The sequence below is a fragment of the Loxodonta africana genome, chromosome 3 (assembly GCF_030014295.1).
Source record: "Loxodonta africana isolate mLoxAfr1 chromosome 3, mLoxAfr1.hap2, whole genome shotgun sequence".
Classification (NCBI taxonomy): domain Eukaryota; kingdom Metazoa; phylum Chordata; class Mammalia; order Proboscidea; family Elephantidae; genus Loxodonta; species Loxodonta africana.
The window spans coordinates 159,411,075-159,432,749 of NC_087344.1; the positions used below are offsets into that span (position 1 = coordinate 159,411,075).

At 43.2% G+C, this 21,675-nt stretch overlaps 1 protein-coding gene across 1 annotated transcript in view; it reads right to left on the minus strand.

Annotated features, from left to right (window-relative positions):
* The window catches only part of MAB21L3 (mab-21 like 3), a 36,807-nt gene that overhangs the window by 9,622 nt on the left and 5,510 nt on the right, over positions 1-21,675 (minus strand). Inside the window, exons 2-5 of the mRNA XM_064282378.1 lie at positions 16,740-16,880; positions 10,074-10,365; positions 3,938-4,119; positions 2,934-3,128 (exon numbers count right to left, since the gene is read on the minus strand). Coding sequence (XP_064138448.1) covers positions 2,934-3,128; positions 3,938-4,119; positions 10,074-10,365; positions 16,740-16,880 — 810 coding nt within the window. The remainder of the gene's footprint in view (positions 1-2,933; positions 3,129-3,937; positions 4,120-10,073; positions 10,366-16,739; positions 16,881-21,675) is intronic.

Here is a 21,675-nt window from a genome sequence, read left to right on the forward strand (position 1 = left end):
CAGGAAACTTAAACACCAGGTCAGATTTCCCCTAATACACCCATGACACATACTCTTGGCCATGTACTTCTTATAAGAGGCAATGATCACATTAGTAAGGCTTTTTGTTGTCGTTGTGGTTATTTATGTACGTGATTATTTTATTTTTTTCATTACTCCTACTAGGGTATAAATTACATGAGAACAGGGAAATGTGTTTTTATGCATTGTTAGGTCACGAGTCCCCAGAAGAGGGAGTGGCCATGGGAGACAGTCGAATTTTATTGAATAAGTAATATGTTAATTATTTAATGTCATGGTTTAGATATTGAGTATATTTTGATTTAGATTATATTGTTTTGAGTAAATGAGTCAGAGATATTTTCATGCTCATCAAGATAATCTAGATAGGGAAAAAAAATAAACCCCACTTGTTAGTTAAAACATTTATCTCTGTAAACAAACTGAAGCTGTTAAGCCAATTACAGTCAAGCCTGTGTGCCTCTGAGTGGGTTTTAGGAATAAATGAGCCAAGGAAAAATAAGCTCCTGCTTAAGATGAAATAACTTTGGGGGAGAGCCTCTTCGGGAAGAAGGTGAGGCCCTAATAAGACTTAAAAGGTGAAAGGACGGCAGTTGGCACATGATTCCTGATGTTTTGTGACCCGACTTCCTCCACTTTCCCCAGACTGAAGCCTTGGCGAGGATTCAACACACTCAAGCCATCATCCAGGATGAGTGTCTAATACCACAGCCACATCCATCCCAAGGGAGCGAATGCCTAATTGTGGGGGAATTTTGCCCTTGGACCAAGGGTGGAAGGCCAGAGGGAAAGGCAGTTCTAATTCCATTCTTCTTCATAAGCAACTCCCCACCCCCTATGCCCAATCTTGAAAATACACAATTCTATGTGCTGGGGGCATGTGGAGAATGTTGAAATTCCAGAGAAGTGCCTCAGGGATGTGTAAATGAGATGCTCACAGATTGTCTGGCAAGTGAGGGAGGACAAGTTATCGGGAAAGATAAGAAAGCAAAGCAAAGGCCAGTGATTTTATGAAGAAAAAAAAAAAGGTTGAATGATATGTGAAGTCATTCCTGCATTCAATCAAATACTTACTGAACAACTACTAAGGATAAAGCATTGGGTGATGTGTTGCTGTTTGTGACACAGAATGGCTTCTGACAGCTACCCTCTAGGATGGAGCAGAACTGCCCCATAGAGTTTATCAGAGCAGATTGCCAGGTCATTCTCTCATAGAGCCACTGGGTGGGTTTGAACTGCCAGTCTTTCGGTTAGCAGCTTGGTTGTCCCACCAGGGCTCCTTTTAATGGGAGAGGTATTTGCCCTTAAATAGGCTACACTAGTGTAAAAGGAAGAACATGGAACCCTTGAAGATGGTTCTGACCACTGAATGGGAGGAAGCACAGGTAGGAGAATGCAAGGAAGTCACCAACCAGGTGGCTGTCCCAGTGACCTGGGTTTACCTGCAGAGAAAGAGAGCTGGTCCTCTCCGCTTAGGCCTGTTTGGGGTGAGGGAGAGGCACAGAAGCTCCTGGATGGATACAAGCTTGTCTGGGGTTGAGACCTCCCGTAAGAGCCTGACACCTCCCAATTCCAGTGTGCTTTGCATAGCTGCTGCATGAGCCTCCCACTCACTCTATGTGGTCCACAATTTGAGAAAGAGGTAGGTGGGAGTGTGATCAAAGACCGCTTCCTCAGGAAAGGCCCCCTGACCCAACAACCCAGGTCTAGCCCTGTTGCTCTGAGCCCTCACCCAGCCACACTCCTCTCCTGCCTAGCACCCCCACTGTGCGTGATTCCACAAGTACTGTTGGGATTGTCTGATCAATGTCTGTCTTCCCCATAGAACGTAAGCTTCAAGAAAGCAGGAACCACAACTCCATCATTGTAACTCTGGGTGTCAAGCACTTAGCAGGTGCTAAGGGAGGTGTTAAGCCTATAAAAAAAAATAGCCTTAATATACATTGAGGCTGAATGAATGAATGAGCGAGTGTATTAATGAATGTCCAATGTTGAGTTGGGGGCAAAAGGAGTCGGGGCTTGCAGAGTGATGAAAAATCCCTCCCTGATGATTTGGAACCTGGAAGTCCTTAAGCCTGGAAACATGTTTACGGCAATGTCCATGTGGTAACTTCTGTGTTTCCTGGTCTCCCTACTGCTTGCAGGCTCTGCGTGCGTGTGCATGTGTGGGCAGTTGCACTTGGTGCGTGAGTAGGGACTGAGTGAGTCATAACTCCAGGGAAAACATGAATTCATCAAAGGTTTGAACAATTCACAGGACTTCACCAAACTCTATTTCTCAAGGGCGGAGGCCACATTGTATAATTCGTTTCTGAACCTCAGCAGGGTTTCTGGCACACAGTGGGGACTCACAGTGGTTTGATGAATGAAATAAGTGTGGGGACAGGGAGAGGGGAGGAGAAGAAGAAGGGAGGAGGGGGGAAAGGAAGGGGAAGGGGGACAGGAGGAGAAGGAGAAGGGCAGAGGAAGAGGAGAGAGGAGGGGAAGGAGGGAAAGGAGGAGGAAAGGGGAGAGGAACAGGAAGAGGAGGGGAGTGAGGAGGGGGAGGAGGAAAAGGGGAAGGAAAAGGAGAAGGGAGAGAAAGGGAAGAGACGAAAAGAAAAGGGGAAGAAGGGAATGGGAGAAGGGAAGAGAGGGAAGCAGAGGGTATTTGCCACCCTGGCTCAGGGGTGTTGTGGATACACCCATACAGCCTGGTTTGTATATTTCCATAAAAAAAAAAAAAAAAATTGGCAGGACGGCAAATATGGACACCAGCGCCCCACCCTGAACGCATTCCTCACGTACTCACACGTACTTTCACATGCACTCACACACACACCCGCCTCTGCGTGGCTTTGGATGTAGAGGGGGTGCCTCCAGACCAAGCTGCTCTGCTCATGTGCCCTCAAAAATGGGTCTGGCCTGCTCACCTGCAGATGGTGGGATGTGAGAACCGGCCTCTTCCCCGGACACCAGACATCCTCCTTCATCTGCCGCATGACCTGGAAGCACTTCCTGCGGCAGCCCCCGTCCTCATCCAGCAGCTCCAGCATCACTTGCTCTGCCCTGCAGAAGCTCAGCTGCCAGTGATAATTTGCACGGGCCAACAAGTCAAACCCAAACGACTGCAAGAAGAAGGGAGAAAAAGGGAAAATGAGAGGGACAATGCGTGTTGAAGTAGAAAGCCATCTCTGGAGCAGTCCACTGGTCTGGGGGATCTATTACTGGCAGTCAGTGCGTTCTCCCTGGGGACAAGGAGGTGAAAAACCAGTTGCTGTGGAGTCGATTCCGACTCACAGTGACCCCATATGTGTCAGAGGACAACTGTGCTCCATAGGGTTTTCAATGGCTGAGTTTTGGAAGTAGATCGCCGGGTCTTTCTTCCAAGGCAACTCTGGGTGGACTCAAACATCCAACCTTTCTGTTAGCAGCCAAGCAATTATTTGTGCCATCCAGGGACTCCTCAGGGAAAACACAAACCATCTTTAACAAGGAAAGTTAACAGAAGACTGTTCTCCACGTTCTGTATTGCCCTGGTTCCCAAACTGGCATGTGCATCGGAATCACCTGGGAGGCTAATTAAAATATAGACTGATGGGTCCTCCTCACAGAGTCTTTTTCAGTAGATTCAGAGTGGGGTCCAAGAACATGCATTTCTATGAAGTTCCCAGGTGATGCTGCTGCCTCTGCTGTCCGGGAACAACACTGTGAAAACCAGTGATCTATTGAAACTTGTGGGTAAATTCAACTTTCCTTTGGAAGCCGGTTGGCAGTCAGTAGTGCTGGCAGTCACTGCCCTGGTGAGCTGGGGCCCACCCACTGCCCTGGTGAGCTGGGGCCCACCCACTGCCCTGGTGAGCTGGGGCCCACCCACTGCCCTGGTGAGCTGGGGCCCACCCACTGCCCTGGTGAGCTGGGGCCCACCCACTGATACCTTGACACACTCCACTCTGTCTGGGGCAGGCCAGCGCTTCAGACATCGGGGCCACCGGGCTTTCACAGACCAGGAGGTGGGGATCTCCACTGCGGGGACCAGCTCTACTTCCACCTGACATGCAGATGTTTCCACGGCAACCCAAACCACAGAGCCGTAACTCTCTAACATGCTGACTTTACCTGGTGGGAAATGACCAAACACACATGAGAAGAGAGAGCCTGGCTCAATACAAGCATTCAAAGAAGGGATTTGTGAGCAGCTGCCCTGACCAGCTCCTCGCAACTGATGCGTCAACTTTCACGATGCAAGCAGTCCATTCAGGGGTGAGGCTTCTACGTCAAAACCAATTGGCTGGGTAGATATTGCTAGAAGCATCACTAGAAAATCTTTGTTGATGGCTTTTCTCTTCTTCCCCCTTCCCCCTAAGGCTTTTATAGTATGTTTTCTTTTAAATAAGAGATTCTTTTAAAAGAAGGCTAAATGGAAAGAGCCACAAAATAAAAAGGAAGCAAACTTTTTATAGAATTTGCACTATAAAATAAAATAAAATATAGCCATTCTTCTATATCTTGCTCCATTCCACCCAAATATCTAGATGTGGGTTTTCAGAGTGGGACAGGGTAAGACAAGACAAACATATAGCTAATGCCGTATATTTTGCTTTTTTTTTTTTTTTTTGCTCTTTGTCTAGATGTTCTGACATTTTTTAGGCATAGCTTCAGTCCCCTCACTTTTTCATATCCTTGGTGGGGTTCAGCTTCAGCTGCCTTTTATCTGTGTCCAAGTCTCTGAGAAGATATTTGTTTCCACTACCCAATAAGCCAGCCTACCCTCAGATGTCTTTGTCATCATAAGCCCTTGTAATCATAAAACACTTCAAAGCCCATCATAACTGCCACCTTAAAGGAAACTCTCACTGCCTTGTTTCCCAGTCAGGGAAAGAGAGGGAGAGAAAATAAATGCGTGTGGCAAAGTCTGCCAGCTCACACACTAGCATTTCCTCATTTCTAATTTGTTCCCCCCTCTCTCAAAAGATACAGGAGCCCTGGTGGTGCAGTGGTTAAAGCACTCAGCTGCTGACTGGAAGGTCAGTGGTTCAAACCCACCAGCTGCTCCACAGGAGAAAAATGTGGCACTCTGCTTCTATAAAGATTTCAGCCTTGGAAACCCTATGGAGTAGTTCTATTCTGTCCTATACGTTCTCTATGGTCGAAATCGACTCAAAGGCAATGGGTGGGTTTTGGGGCCTTTCCAAAGATACACAGGCTTTTTTTGTTTGTTTGCTTTCATTACTGCTAAAGATGAGCTCTCTTGAACCAAGATCTATTATTTTGCTTTTTCTTCCTCAGAGAAGAAAATTGGATCTTATTAGTTGCAATCAGGTTTTCAAAAGGAAAACATTTCTCTCTGTGGCCAGGGTGTCATAAAGGGCTACTCTCTGCCTTTCATCAGAGCTGGCCAGACAGGAACAATATGGCACCTGGCACTTGAGCATTATTCACTGAGAGCTCCTCACCAGCCTGGCCTGGTTTTAATCTCTCTTTTGGACTTTCACTACTAATAGTGTTGCAAAGTCAGGAGGTGGGCCTGCCTGGCCCACGCCTGGTTCTGCCACTGGCTCTGCTTAAAAGGTGTGTGACCCCCCGGCAAGTTTCTTAATCTCTCTAAGCCTCAGGTTTTCCATCTATAAAACAGGTAGAAAAGTAATTCTTACTCTATAGGGTTGATACGAAGAATGCATTAAATAGTTCATGAAAGTGTTTTATCCATAATAAAAACCCATTAGATACCATTATGGAAACTTTCAGAACCCTTCTGTCTAGACAAGCAAATATATAAACTCATTCTCTTCTTTCCACACAAACCGAATCACACACTGTTCAGCACTTTGGTTTTTGACTTAATTATCTAGCATAGACAGATGTGTGCCTGTGATTGTGCGTGTACGTATGTCTGTATGTCTGTGTGTGCATGCGTGGGTACCTCGCTCTTTTTAAAGGTGGCATAATAGCCCGCTTGAAGAGGTAGCATAATTTACTTGGCCATTTTCCCTTTGTTAGCCATTTAGATTATCTCTAGCTATTTATTATTATAAAACCTTGTTGTTGTTGTTAGGTGCTGTCCAGTCGGTTCTGAGTCATAGTGACCCCATGTACAACTGAACCAAACACTGCCCAGTCCTGCACCATCCTCACAATTGTTGCTATGCTTGAGTCCATTATTGCAGCCACTGTGTCAATCCATCTCGTTGAGGGTCTTCCTTTTTTTCACTGACCCTCTACTTTACCAAGCATGATATCCTTCTCCAGGGACTGGTCCCTCCTGATAACATATCCAAAGTACATGAGATGAAGTCTTGCCATCCTCACTTCTAAGGCGCATTCTGGCCATACTTCTTCCAAGACAGATTTGTTCATTCTTTTGGCAGTCCATGGTATATTCAATATTCTTCACCAACACCATAATTCAAAAGCATCAATTCTTCTTTGGTCTTCCTTATTCATTGTCCAGCTTTCACATGCATACGAGATGATTGCAAACACCGTGGCTTGGGTCAGGCGCACCTTAGCCCTCAGAGTTACGTCTTCGCTTTTTAACACTTTAAAGTGGTCTTTTTTTTGCAGCGGATTTGCCCAATGCGATGCGTTGTTTGATTTCTTGACTACTGTTTCCATGGATGTTGATTGTGGATCCAAGTAAAATGAAATTCTTGACAACTTCAATATTTTCTCCATTTATCATAATGTTGCTTACTGGTCCAGTTGTGAGGATTTTTGTTTTTTATACAGAAGGGTGTAGTCTTTGATCTCCATCAGTAAGTGCTTCAAGTCCTCTTCACTTTCAGCAAGCAAGGTTGTGTCATTTGCATATCACAGGTCATTAACGAGTCTTCCTCCAATCTTGATACCACATTCCTCTTCATATAGTCAAGCTTCTTGGATTATTTGCTCAGCATACAGATTGAATAAGTATGGTGAAAGGATACTTTCACCTTTCCTGATTTTAACCCACACAGTATCCCCTTGTTCTGTTCAAACAACTACTTCTTGGTCTACGTACAGGTTCTGCATGAACACAGTCAAGTGTTCTGTAATTCCCATTCTTTGCAGTGCTAGCCATATTATGTTAAGAGCCACACAGTCCAATGCATAGCCAATAAAACACAGGTAAACATCTTTCTGGTGTTCTCTGCTTTGAGCCAGGACCCATCTGACATCAGCAATGGTAACCCTCGTTCCACAGCCTCTTCTAAATCTGCCTTGAATTTCTGGCAGTTCCCTGTTGATGTGCTGCTGCAACTGCTTTTGAATGACTTTCAGCAACATTTTACTTGTGTGTGACATTAATGATATTGTTTGGTAATTTCCACATTCTGTTGGATCACCTTTCTTTGGAATGGCACAAATATGGATCTCATCCAACCAGTTGGCCAGGTAGCTATCGTCCAAATTTATTGGCATAGATGAGTGAGTGCTTCCAGCGCTGCCTCCATTTGTTGAAACATCTCAATTGGTACTCTATCAATTCCTGGAGTCTTGTTTTTCTCCAAAGCCTTCAGTGCAGCTTGGACTTCTTCCTTCAGTACCATTGGTTCTTCATCATCAACCAACTCTTTTTGGTACAGTGTCTCTGGGTATTCCTTCTATCTTCTTTGGCTGTTTCCTGTGTAATTTAATATTTTCCCTGAAGAATCATTTGATATTGCAACTCAAAGCTTAAATTTTTTTTTTTTTCCATTTCTTTTAGCTTGAGAAATGCTGAGCATGTTCTTCCCTTTTGGTTCTTAACGCTAGATCTTTGCACATTTCTTTATAATACTAATGCTTGTTCTTCTCGAGCTGCCCTTTAAAATCTTCTATTCAGCTTTTTCACTTCATCAATTCTTCCTTTCACTTTAGCTACTCTACGTTAAACAGCAAGTTTCAGAGTCTCTTCTCCATTTTGTTTTTTTCTTTCCTGTCTTTTTAATGACCTCTTGCTTTCTTCATGTGTGATGTCTTTGATGTCATTCCACAACCCATCTTTGGTCATTAGTGTTCAATGCATCAAATCTATTTTAAATTCGGGTGGAACATACTCAAGGTCATACTTTGGCTCTCGTGGACTTGTTCTAATTTTCTTCAGCTTCAACTTGCGTTTGAGCAATTGATGATCTGTTCCACAGTCAGCCCCTGGCCTTGTTCTGACTGATGATATTGAGCTTTTCCATTGTTTCTTTCCACAAATGTAGTAAATTTGATTCCTGTGTATTTCATCTAGCAAAGTCTACACATATAGTCACTGTTTATGTTGGTGAAAAAAGTTATTTGCAGTGAAGAAGTCGTCGGTCTTGCAAAATTCTATCATGTGATCTCCAGCATCCTTTCTATCACCAAGGCCATATTTGCCAACTACTATTCCTTCTTCTTTGTTTCCAGTTTTCGCATTCCAATCACCAGTAATTATCAATGTATCTTGATTGCATGTTTGGTCAATTTCAGACTGCAGAAGTTGGTAAAAATTTTCAATTTCCTCATCTTTGACATTAGTGGTTGGTGGGTAAATTTGAATAATAGTGGTATTAACTGATCTTTGCAGATGTATGAATATCATCCTATCACTGACAGCATTGTACTTTAGGATAGATCTTGAAATATTCATTTTAATGATGAATGCAACACCATTCCTCTTCATTTGTCACCTGTCTGTCAGTTGTTTGTATTGTGGCAGCTTTCACATTGCTGTGATGCTAGAAGCTATGCCATTGGTATTTCAAATACCAGCAGGTTCACCATGGCAGAGAGGTTTCAGCTGAGCTTCCAGCCTAAGACAGACTAGGAAGAAGGAGCTGACGGTCTGTTTCTGAAAAAATTAGCCAGTGAAAACCTTATGGATAGAAGCAGAACGTTGTCTGATATAGTGCTGGAAGATGAGCCCCTCAGGTTAGAAGGCACTCAAAATACGATTGAGGAAGAGCTGCCTCCTCAAAGTAGAGTCAACCTTAATGACGTGGATGGAGTCGAGCTTTGGAGACCTTCATTTGCTGATGTGGCATGACTCAAAATGAGAAGAAACAGCTGCCATCATCCATTAATAACAGGAATGTGGAATGTATGAAGTATGAATCTAAGAAAATTAGAAGTTGTCAAAAAATGAAACGGATTGTGTAAACATCAATATCCTAGCCATTAGTTTGCTGAAATGATAAAATCTACTGCAGTGGATATCCTCATGTATATTTGTGTATCTGAAGGAATATATTTCTAGGCTGGAATTGCTGGACTGCCAAGTAAGCATATTATAAAAATAAAAATTGTCCAATTTGGAGGCACTAATTTATACTCCAAAAACAATGTCTGAAAATGCTGAGCACGATCACGCTTTTTCCTCTCCGTCAACCTGCTAGGTGTTTTAAAATGCACTGAAAACATACATTAAATACTTAAAATTTTTTTTACTGGCTATTTATATTCTTTTTCTGTGATTCACATTTTCATCATTATTTTTATTGGGCCCTTCATCTTTTCTCTTATTGGTTGATAAATTCTCTTTGATAACAAAGGAAATTAGCATTTTTTTTTCCCAGTTTGCAATTCATCTTCTTACTTTGTGTTGAACAAAAAGGACGTGTGTGTGTGTGCGTGCGTGCATGTGTGTGTGTATGCCACACTGCACAGCAGCTTAAAATTTGGGGATTGCCAGACTTCTGGCTTTTGGATTTTCTGTTTTGGTAAAGTCAGTGGGTTTTAAATGTGGAAACTGCTGCCAGGTGGAGGGTGTTGCATTAGACATGTGCTGATACCAAAGATCTAAGGCTGGTGAATAATTTACTTTCTAAAAACAGTGCATTGAAGTTTTGAAGCTAACTTCCTGGAAAGGGTGCATACCTCCCAGCCCCTCGTATCTGTGCCACAGCCAGTAATCCAGTTAAATCCATGGAAGTGTGTTGTGGGAATGAATTCCATTCTTGTGTGTGTCACAGCAGAAAAAATAGCAAATTGAAGTTATGCAGATTATGCAAATGTAAGGGGCACATCAATTATTATCTAAAACATGGGCTTCAAGTAACAGGGCATTGCCTATTCAGCAGAAGATTTTTAGAACAAAGGAGAAATGCCAGAAAATTCCCTTGTGCTTTTCTGGAATAGCTCACCGGAGACGTGACAGGTTCTAATTGCATTTTCTACCAGCTTCTGGAACACCTGGAGGACCTTGCCAGGCACGATGTCACCCTCGATGTTCACATCTGCCTCATGCCACTGCCACAGGCTCTTCATAAACTGCTTCACTTCCAGCCACTGCTGATGGTCCTCTGGGCTCCGCACAGGGGCACAGAGCCTGCCCCCCTGCAGGGTGTAGTACCGCCAGTGCCGCTTCTTGGCCTCCCTGTACCCGGCCAGGCCTTTCACCGGTACTGTGACAAGGAAGTGGCTGGGGGTCAAAACCTGGGGTCAGGAAAGGAGAGAGAAGGAGTGTGACTGCACAGACTTGGGAGGCAACAGAGGTCCTTGGGGAGTCAACCTGTGAGGTCAAGCAGCTCAGTGGACCACTTAGCCCTCAGCAATGTGATGAGGTGGGCAAAGAACTGCACCTGTGTGTTACAAAAGGGTTCCACCTTTGCTCTGCCATTAACCCACTGTAACACTTTGGGCAGGTGAATTAACTTGCTGAACCTTAGTTTCATGAATCCACAAGTAAAAGCGTGAATAAGGCTTGGAACTCTATATGGGACCAAGTTTGGGAGGAGACAAAAAGGAAGGGGATGGAACTAGTATTCACTGAGTCCTGTACATACTACGCCTTGTGTTATAATTCTCATGCATTGGTCCATTGGATCCTGACAATCACACAGTGAAGTGGGCTTTGTTCCCATTTCCCAGACGAAAAACTTAAGGCTCAGAGGGGCTTGGAGGTCTCTCCCACATGTAGCCAGTAAGTGGTAGAGTCAGAATGTGAGCTCGGCTTTCTGATTGCTTGTTCAATGATCCTTCTCTCTACTCTGGGCTGATTTCAGCCAAGGATGAATAACCTGGAGTGGGTGAAAGGTCTGGTATGAATAAAGGGTGGGAGAGAATGAGACAGAAAGGGAAAGAGTTCTGCAAAATGCCTCCTTTTCTTTTTGCCTGTACTGATAACCCCATGGCCAGTATTAATGACTAATCCTTATAAAAACCAAAACCAAACCAAACCCATTGCCATCAAGCTAATTCCAACTCATAGAAACCCTATGGACAGAGCAGAACTGCCTCATAGGGTTTCCAAGGCTGTCAGTCTTTACAGAAGCAGACTGTTACATCTTTCTCCCACGGAGAAGCTGCTAAGTTCAAACCACTGACCTTCTGTTTAGCAGCCAAGTGTTTAACCACTGGGCAATCAAGGTTCCTCTAATCTTTACAAAATCGAAGGTCAAATGAAAGCTTGTTTGTTGAGGCAATGGAGCTATTATTAACACGATTCTAAGTTTAATGGGAAAAAGCAACCAATCAGAATCCATCTGCTCCCTTTCTGTAGGAACCGGTTAAGCAAGAGTGAGGATGAATGTGGACAGGCCGATAGTCCAAGGGTATAACAAGTAAGGTCAACAGTATAGGTACCACTAAACGGAACTTGAACTTGACCACATCATGTGGCAGCCCACTCCACACTGCATCTTCCCCTGTAAGACAGCTGTATGCTAGAGGAACCACCTCCTCCTCACGGAAAATTCTGACAATGGAATTTGGTTAACCTTTGCCCAGGATCCAATAATTAACTAGTTCTGGAGATGAACTCCAAAATCCACTATAACGACCCTGCCTCACTCTCAGAGAACAATGATAAGATGTTTTAGGTGATAGGCCCACATGCCTTCTGGTGTCCATAGAAAGGTGGCTGAAATTAAAAAAAAAACAACTACGGAATTCACAATCTGTACATTATATGAATCCACTTGCATGTGAATTCAAGATCTATCCTGAAGTACAATGCTGTCAGTGATAGAATAATATCCATACGCCTAAAAGGAAGACCACTTATTACGACTATTACTGAAATTTATGCAACAACCACTAATGACAACGATGAAGAAATTGAAGATTTTTACTGACTTCTGCAGTCTGAAATCCATCAAACATGCAACCAAGACGTATTGATAATTACTGGTGATTGGAATGAGAAAGTCAGAAACAGAAAAAGGATGAGTAGTTGGAAAATACTGCATTGGCGATAGAAATAACACGGCATGACAAAATTTTGCAAGACCAATGACCTATTCTTTGGAAATATCTATTTCAAACAATATCAACAGTGACTACGCACATGGACCTCGCCAGATGGAATCAAATTGACTACATTTGCAGCAAGAGATGATAGAGAAACTCAATATCATCAGACAGAACAAGGCCAGGGTCCAGCTGTGACCATGAATTGCTCACATGCAAGTTCAAGTTCAAGCCGAAGAAAATTAAAACAAGTTCACGAGAGCCGAAGTACTACATTGAGTACCTTCCACCTGAATTTAGAGACCATCTCAAGCATAGATTTGATGCATTGAACACTAATGACCCAAGATCAGACGAGTTGTGGGATGATACCAAGGATGTCATACATAAAAAAAGCAAAAGGTCATTAAAAAGACAGGAAAGAAAGAAAAGACCAAAATGAATGTAAGAAGAGACTCTGAAACTTGGTTTTCAATGTAGAGTAACTAAAGCAAAAGGGAGAAATGATGAAGTAAAAGAGCTGAACAGAAAATTTCAAAAGGTGGCTGGAGAAGACAAAGTATTATAAGGAGATGTGCAAAGATCGGGAGTTAGAAAAGCAAAAGGGAAGATCACGCTCAGCATTTCTCAAGCTGAAAGAAATGGGAAGAAAAAAAAAATTTCAAGTTGCAATATGAAGGATTCTATGGGCAAAATGCAACCCTGGTGGTGCAGTGGTTAAGAGCTTAGCTACTAATCAAAACATCGGCGGTTCAAATCCACCAGCTACTCCCTGGAAACCCTGTGGGGCAGTTCTACTCTGTTCTGTAGGGTGGCTATGAGTCAGAATCTACTCTGTGGCAACGAGTTTGGTTTTTGGTTGGGGCAAAATATCGAACAACACAGGAAGCATCAGAAGAAGATGGAAGGAATACACAAAGTGACGGGACCAAGAAAAATTGGTCGACGTTCAACCATTTCATGAGGTAGCATATGAGCAAGAAAAAACGGTAATGAAGGAAGAAGCCCAAGCTACACTGAAGGGAATGGCAGAAAACAAGGCTCCGGGAGTTGATGGAATACCAGTTGAGATGTTTCAACAAAGGGACGCAGCACTGGAGGTGCTCACTCATCTATGTCAAGAAATTTGGAAGATAGCTACTTGGCCAACTGACTAGAAGAGATCCATATTTGTGCCCATTCCAAAGAAAGGTGATTCAAGAGAAGGCAGAAATTATCAAACAATATCTTTAATATCCCACACAAGTAAAACTATGCCGAAGATAACAACAGTTGCAGCAGTACTTCAACAGGGAACTGCCAGAGATTCAGGCCAGATTCAGAAGAGGGTGTGGAACAAGGGATATCATTGTTAATGTCAGACAAATCTTGGCTGCAAGCAGAGAATACCAGAAAGATGTTTGTCTGTGTTATTGACTATGCAAAGGCATTCAACTGTGTGGATCATATCAAATTATTGATAATATTGTGAAGAACAGGAATTCCAGAACACTTAATTGTGCTCATGTGGAAACTGTACATGGAAAAAGAGGCAGTCATTTGAACAGAAAAAGGGGATACTATGTTTATTAGAATTAGAAAAGGTGTGTGTCAGGGTTACATCGTTTCACCCTACCTACTCAATCTGTATGCTGAGCAAATAATCTGAGAAGCTGGACTATATGAAGAAGAACATGGCATCAGTTATTGGAGGAAGGCTTATTAACAACCTGTGGTATGCGGATGACACAACCTTGCTTGCTGAAAGCAAAGGAGACTTGAAGCACTTACTGATGAAGATCAAAGAATACAGCATTCAGTATGAATTACCCAAACCAAAAAAAAAAAAAAATCCAAACCCATTGCCATAGAGTGGATTCCAACTCATAGCTACCCTATTGGACAGAGTAGAACCGTCCCATAAAGTTTCCAAAGCTGTAATCTTTATGGAAGCAGATTGCCTTATTTTTCTCCCCGAGAGTGGCTGGTGTGTTCTAACTGCCAATCTTTTGTTTAGCAGCCAAATGCTTGACTGCTGTGCCACCAGGGGTCGTATGAATTACACCTCAACATAAAGAAAACAAAAATCCTCACAACTGGACCAATAAGCAATATCATGATAATGGAGAAAATACTGATGTGGTCAGGGATTTCATTTTACTTGGATCCATAGTCAACACCCACGGAAGCAGCAGTCAAGAAATCAAACAACGTATTACATTGGGCAAATCTGCTGCAAAAGAGCTCTTTAAGGTGTTGAAAAACAAAGATGTCACCTTGAGGAATAAGGGGCACCTGACCCCACCCATAGTATTCTCAATCACCTCATTTGCATGTGATAGTTGGACAATGAATAAGTAAGACAGGATAAGAATTGATGCTTTTAAATTATAGTGTTGGGAAAGAATATTGAATATATCATGGACTGCCAGAAGAATGATCAAATCTGTCTTGGAAAAAGTACAGCCAGATTGTTGCTTAGAAGCGAGGATAGGGAGACTTCATCTCACATATTTTGGACATGTTTTCAGGAGGGACCAGTCCCTGGAGAAGGACGTCACACTTGGTAAAGCAGAGGGTCAGAGGAAAAGAGGAAGACCCTCAATGAGATGGATTGACTGGTGGCTGCAATGATGGGCTCAAGCATAGCAATGATTGTGACAATGATGCAGACCAGGCAGTGTTTCGGTTGTACGTAGGATTACTATGAGCCAGAACCAACTGGTTGACACCTAACAACAACAACTATCATGCTGTTAGTTATGTAAATGGTGTTTATTAAATACTTGTTGAATTTGGTCCATGATAAAATAAGAGCAATTTGTATATGCTACAGTGCAATTGTTTTCAAAGCTTAGTATGTCAGTCACGATGTATATGAATGCAAGATATATTTTAAGCTATGAATTCTGAATGGGAACATAGAAATATCCTGGGGTATGTTCTAGGAAAAGTGATGTCATCATTGTACTCCTGGTGACTTGCCTATATTTGTCCAGTTTATGTTTTCCTTGGGTGGGCAGGTGATGTTCTGACATTCCAGAGTCCAGTCTAGTTTTACAATTTTCATTCTGGAGTGAATTTCCTAAGATCTGACTCTGTCCCCAAGTCCACAAGTCCCAGAATCTTGTGCTTGGTACTTGTGCCCACCAACCTGTGTTCAACCACCCTCACGTGAGACGAGCAACAGTCTTTTGTTCAGGTACCATTTCTTTTGCTCATTCATTCATTCAGCATAAGTCGAGTATGTGCTATGTGTCCCAGACCATGCTGAGTGCTAGAATTGAAGCAAACAATAAACATGATTCTACAATTAAAGGACATATAGTCTGGTGTGAAAAATAGGGTATGAATACACATATGCTTAATACAAGGTAAAAGGGGCTCTTTTGTGGCACAAGAAAAGTCGAGGCAAGGAATTAGAGGAATTCAGAATGATTCAGTCTAGCTTTTCTCATTTCTAAAATGGAGATAGCCATCATGTGTCTTCATGTGGTGATTTGCAGGTTTATGTGAAAAGGGTGTTGCCCACGCTACAGTGTTGCAGGAATGCTCCTTGTCATGCACTGGCCCTATGGCTGACAGCTCTGGGGGGTTCCTCAGCAGGGAGGACTGAGAAGCTCCTCCTCAGTTTCTAAGGACTGCTTCTTTCACTTTCTTCCCCCACCTGCAACCTACAGACTCTCACTTTCAACTGTTTTCTCACCAGTGCCCTCTGTTTCTCCCCCCTCCCCATCCCCAACCTGGCTCAACCTAGTGGCTGAGCCTGTAGAGTAGTGTCAGATACAGAGCAGGTCACTGTTGGTTGAATATACATTCCACTATGCCTTCAGGAATCCTTGGTAGTACACACAGTTAAGTGCTTGGCTACTAACTGAAACGTTGGCAGTTCAAATCCACCCAGACATGCCTTGAAAAAGAGCTGGCTGGTGTGCTTCCAAAAGGTCACAGCCATTGAAAACCCTGTGGAACACAGTTCTACTCTACAACACATGGGGTCACCATGAGTCAGAGTCAACTCAATGGCGACTATTTTGATTTTTTGGCTTTTATTATGCCTTCAGAAAATGTCTCAGAAAATGATGTGCCTCTCCTTACTCTGATTCTCTGCTCAAGCAATCAAACTTCTGGAGAACTGTAGTTTCCCAGGTATCCTTATTAGGTCCCCACTATTAATAGATAAACTCAATCTCTGGGCATTTATTTAATGTGAGTCATTTCTCCAAAGCCTTTCACAAGCTAGCACAGAACAAGGTAGGTGCTTAATAAATAAATCTGTGCTTAAATGAACTTTAATCATTAGTGTGGGAAGTGCTTTGGAATCAGAAGAGTGAGTTCGCGTTCTGGCTTTCATGCCTAATATGACATGAGCTAGTTGTTTGACTCCCTATAGTCAGAATCGACTCCACAGCAGCGGGTTTTGGTTTGGTATGCTCCATTCTTATCATCTGTAAAGTAGGGCAGTGGGAACTTAAATGAGATAACATCTATGAAATGGTTTTGTACATGATAAATAGTAAAAGTGTCTGCAGAAACATAAGTTATTATTATTATAGTCTTAGCAGTGCAAGTGCTTGTCAGTCACCAACACTTCCAAGGCCCTCTCTGTAGGCATTGACAGACAGGTGACACTTGCTTACCTTAATGTTCCCATTGTAAGTGTCAGAGTAAGGGATGGCTTGAAATCTAACGTCTTGGTGGCTGATTTCTGTGGTCAAACGATGGACGACTTTCTGTATCTCCTCCATAATCTGGGAAATCAGCTGGCGCCTCAAGTCCACCTGGATTTGGAGGGATTGGCAAAGACGGTTATTTTAGGTACAGGCCACGGGGCTCTGGGACAAATAAGTGAAGAAATAAGGGCACCGTGGTGTGTGGCCAGAACAATTCAGCTCAGAAAATCCTGCCCTTCCTAGAACTTCAGGAGACATAAACTTAATTAAGTCTTTGGTTTAGGGAAAATAGATGTTTGTAGGAAATGCAAAGGAATTTTAGTAAACTCCAGGCAAGACAGAAAAATCCAAATCAAAGGAGAAATGGGAAAACTCTACAAGTTCTTCCTGAAATGTAGGGAGGTCTTTGTTCCATGGTTTAGGAAGTATATATAGGGTGGTGCCATCACAATGAGAGTCTCCAGAGAGATGTGGCCTCCAGGGGCTGATTTTAAGCAATATTTGCTACATCTAAATTTGAGCTCCATTCATAAATCTTTATATTTCTTCAGAGTTTGATATAATGGCTGTTTCTATCCGTTCTAGAAGGAGCCCTGGTGATGCAAAAGGTAAAGCACTTGGCTGCGAACTGAAAGGTTGATGATTCAAACCCACCCAGTGGCTCTGTGGGAGAAAGACCCGGCGCTCTGCTTCTGTAAAGATTACAGGCAAGGAAATCCTATGGAGCAGTTCTACTAAATCAACTCGATAACACCCAACAATAACAAAAACAACGCACAGTCTAGAATAGTTTTGAGATACCCAGATCTCATACCGCCTACCAACCAACAAGCCAACTATATATGAACATAGAAAAAAGAAGTACGTGTGTATCTATTCACACCGTCGTCTATCAGTTTGCTATACTGTGGTGTCTTGCATGTTGTTGTGATGCTGGAAGCTATGCCAGTACTTCAAACAACAGCAGGGTCACCCCCAAAAAAGAAAAAAGACTCAGACATAGTTGGAAGAAAGGCCTGGCAATCTACTTCTGGAAATTAGCCAATGAAAGCCTTACAGATCACAACAGATCACTGACTTCCTTGCTTTGGATGCATCATCACAAGGGGTTAATCACAAGGTGAGAACATCACGTTTGGCGAAGTAAAGGGCCAACAAGGGCTCTCTGAGAGACCCTTGGTGAGATGGATTGACACAGTAGCCATAATGACAGACTAAAACATGCTGGTGATTGTGAAGATGATTCAGGACCAGGCAACAATTTGTTCTGTTGTACATAAGGTCACCATGAATTGGAGTCAACTCGATGCCAACTAACAATAATGACATCTATTTACACATATGTTTTACATCACATAAGATCACTTAGCACCTGCTAAGTGCTAGGCAGGATCCCTGGGTGGCACAGTTAAGTACTTGGCTACTAACCAAAATGTTTGCAGTTTGAATCCACCCAGAGGTGCCTCAGATGAAAGGGCTGGCAATATACTTCTGAAAGATCACAGTCTTTGAAAACCCTGTGGAATGCAAATCTACTCTTACACATATAGGGTCACCATGAGTCATATCGGCTCAAACGGTAACTGGTACATGCCAGGCACTTTGTTACATGCTGGGGCACAATAATGAGTAAAAGAGACACAGCCCCCACACTTACAGTAATGGGAAGACAGACACAGGTGCATAGTACAAGTGTGGTGATGCCACAACAGGGCGGTGTCAAGGGTAAGTGGCTGAGTGAGAAAGAGCTTGAAAAACATCCAGATAGTTTGGCAACTAGAACAGGGTTGGTGAGAGGTTCCAGTCTCTCATTCCCCCCCGGGGGAAAAACAGGGTGGGTGTATTTAAGGATTGGTGGGCATTAAGCCAGACGGCAGGGGTTAAGAGTGCATGAAAGATGAGCAAGTAGAGAGAAATGTAAGAAGCTCCTTCAAGAGACACCAACAGGTTTTTTTTTTTTTCAAAAGGACACACAGGCTTGAACATGTTTAAATGCTGAGAGAAAGAGCCAGTGAAGGCAAGGTGGCAGAGAGCAAAACCACTGAGTAAGAACCCAGTAAAAAGGGCTACTCTGAACCTGGAAACGTGCATGAGGATTTAGCCTTTTATGTCAGAAGGAAAGAAATAAGAAAAATGGGTGCAAATATAGGTCAAAGGGTAACATATGGTGGGAATCTCAGAGATTTCCTGTCTGATGGTCTATTTCCTTTATCGAATTGGAAACAAGGCAATTTGCTAAGAGTGAGATAGAGAAGGGGAGGGCAGGGGATTTAAGTGTGATAGACTTTTGAAATAGCTTCTTCTATAAGGAATGAGAGGCTGTTTAGGTACATGTGTAAAGGTTGCCAGGCAGTGCCAATACTCAGTTGAAGTTGGGGCCCACAGGGCTGTAGAATACCAGTAGACTCAGTTGTGTGATATTCTCCAGCATCTGTCAGTCCTCCAAGGGGAAGAGTTGAAAGGCTAAGATTGCAGTTTGCTGTGCAAGAGCTGGAGGAGAAAACAGCAAGGGAGAGTTTGGGTGGTGGGCCATGGTTTCCAATCTGGGTAGGGAGAACCCAAGAAAAGTAAGGGAAGAGGCCTGAAGCAAGTTTGGTTGATTAGGGCATATTGAACAAGTTCAGGGATTAGAAGTCTGATTAGGTAGAGTGGGAGAAAAGTAATACAAGAGCTAACTAGATAGGACCTTGTAGCCAGAGTGTTAGAAAATAGTGTTCTCAAACAGTTAAGTTCTCAGAGTGTATTGAGAACTAAGGCTGTTGTTAGGCGCGGTCCAGACAATTCCTACTTAGCAACTCCATGTGAGAGAGTAGAACTGCCCCATAGATTTTCCTACGCTGTAATCTTTATGGGAGCAGATTGTCAGGTCTTTTCCCCCACAGAGCAGATGGTTGGTTCATATCGCCTACAATTCGATTAGCAACTGAGCACTTAACCATTGTGCCACCAGGGCTCCTTAGACTAAGGCTAACCCCCCAAATCCTCCAAGTCCACTGGTGTTATTCCATAGTACTTGAGTGTTAGTAACATACTGGAACATGTATTCTTTCCTGGGTTAATAAACTAATAAAAGGTTTGCCGCTATATTGGCACCATCAAATCAAATTTTTAACTAATAAAAGCTAGAGAGAAAGAGAAAAAGTGCATGTACACACACATGCACCCATGAAAAAGAGTTTTCCATTGGGAATCTCTTATATAAACCATTCCCTCATTTAATAGTGGAGTTTCCTTACTGGGCACAGCAAAATTACACACTTCCTAGAAGACACCTAGAACCTCTCGCTCATTACACAGGGTTATTATTAGCTTACCTTTATAGCCTGTTTTGATTTCCAAAGGTGAAAGTCAGAACAAGGAAATGCTTTATGGGGCCTACAGCCTCAAATTCCACCTTTGATTTTTTATCCATCAATGAAATTGCAATTTAGACTCAGGATCTCAGAACTGAAAAAGACTCAAAAATCATCTTGTCTTTTATCATTTTATAGAGGCCCAGCATGACAAGATGGCTCACCTCATGCTAATGGTATCTAGCAGTAGAACTAGACCTAATGGCTAGGTTCCTTGACTCTTCTTTCCATCAAACTGTGCCACATTTCCAAATATGGAAGCACTACGAGTAATACCTACCCTTTATCCTCTTCCTGAACCTAAACACCGCCTCAGTTTTGAGTCAAGGCTCATGAAATAATGAGTCTAATATCTATTCCTTAGGGCATCATCAACCGTTCCTGGCATCACATGAACACCCAAGGGTGGTGTCATGGATTGAATTATGTCCTCCCAAAAATGTTTGTATCGACTTGGTTGGGCCGTGATTCCCAGTGTTCTGTGGTTGTCCTCCATTTTGTAATTGTAATTTTATGTTAAGAGGATTAGGGTGGGACTGTAACACCACTCTTGTTCAGGTCACCTCCCTGATCCAATGTAAGGGGAGTTTCCCTGGGGCATGGCCTGCACCACCTTTTATCTCTCAAAAGATAAGAGGAAAGGGAAACAAGCAGGGAGTTGGGGACCTTATACCCCCAAGAAAGAAGCACTGGGAGCAGAGCGCATCCTTTGGACTCAGGGTCCCTGTGTGAAGAAGCTCCTAGTCTAGGGGAACATTGATGAGAGGGCCGACATAGACAGAATATCTTCCCCTGGAGCTGATGCCCTGAATTTGGACTTTTAGCCTACTTCACTGTGAGGAAATAAATTTCTCTTTGTTAAATCCACCCACTTGTGGTATTTCTGTTATGGTAGCACTAGATGACTAAGACAGGTAGTCCAGCAGGGGCCTGATGGTGACACTGGGTTTGGATCAGAGCAGTGGAGAAAAAGAGTCCTGCCTTGGACAAGCCAGTTCCCACAGTGTCCGAGATGCTGGAGCTGAGTGGGAGCATCTTTCCTGCTAGGTAATGCACAGCCTTTTCTTTCCCATGGAGTCCCTGGGTGGTGCAAATGGTTTTGTGCTCTGCTGCTAACTGAAAAGTTGGTGGTTGGAGTCCACCCAGAAGCACCTCAGAAGAAAGGCCTGGCAATCTACTTCTGAAAAATCAGCCATTAAAAACCCTACTCTGACACACATGGAGCCACCATGAGTCAGAATCAACTCAATAGCAACTGTTATAGTAGGAATTGCCCTTCTTTGCAAGGAGGTACTTTCTTCCTGAGTTTTGAGAGGTAATAAAGGCATTCTGCGGTTGGGCTTCTGATGGGTCTCTACTTGTGGAAAGCCTTCTGATTTGCAGGACTCCTTCGTCCACCAGAATCACTCCCTATAGGAACACAACAGAGTTCCTGATGGAGCAGGAGAAAAGTGGGGTGCAGAACTCAAATTCTAGCAAAAAGACCAGACTTAATGATCTGACTGAGACTGCAGGGACCCCAGAAGACATGGGCCCCAGATTCTCTGTTA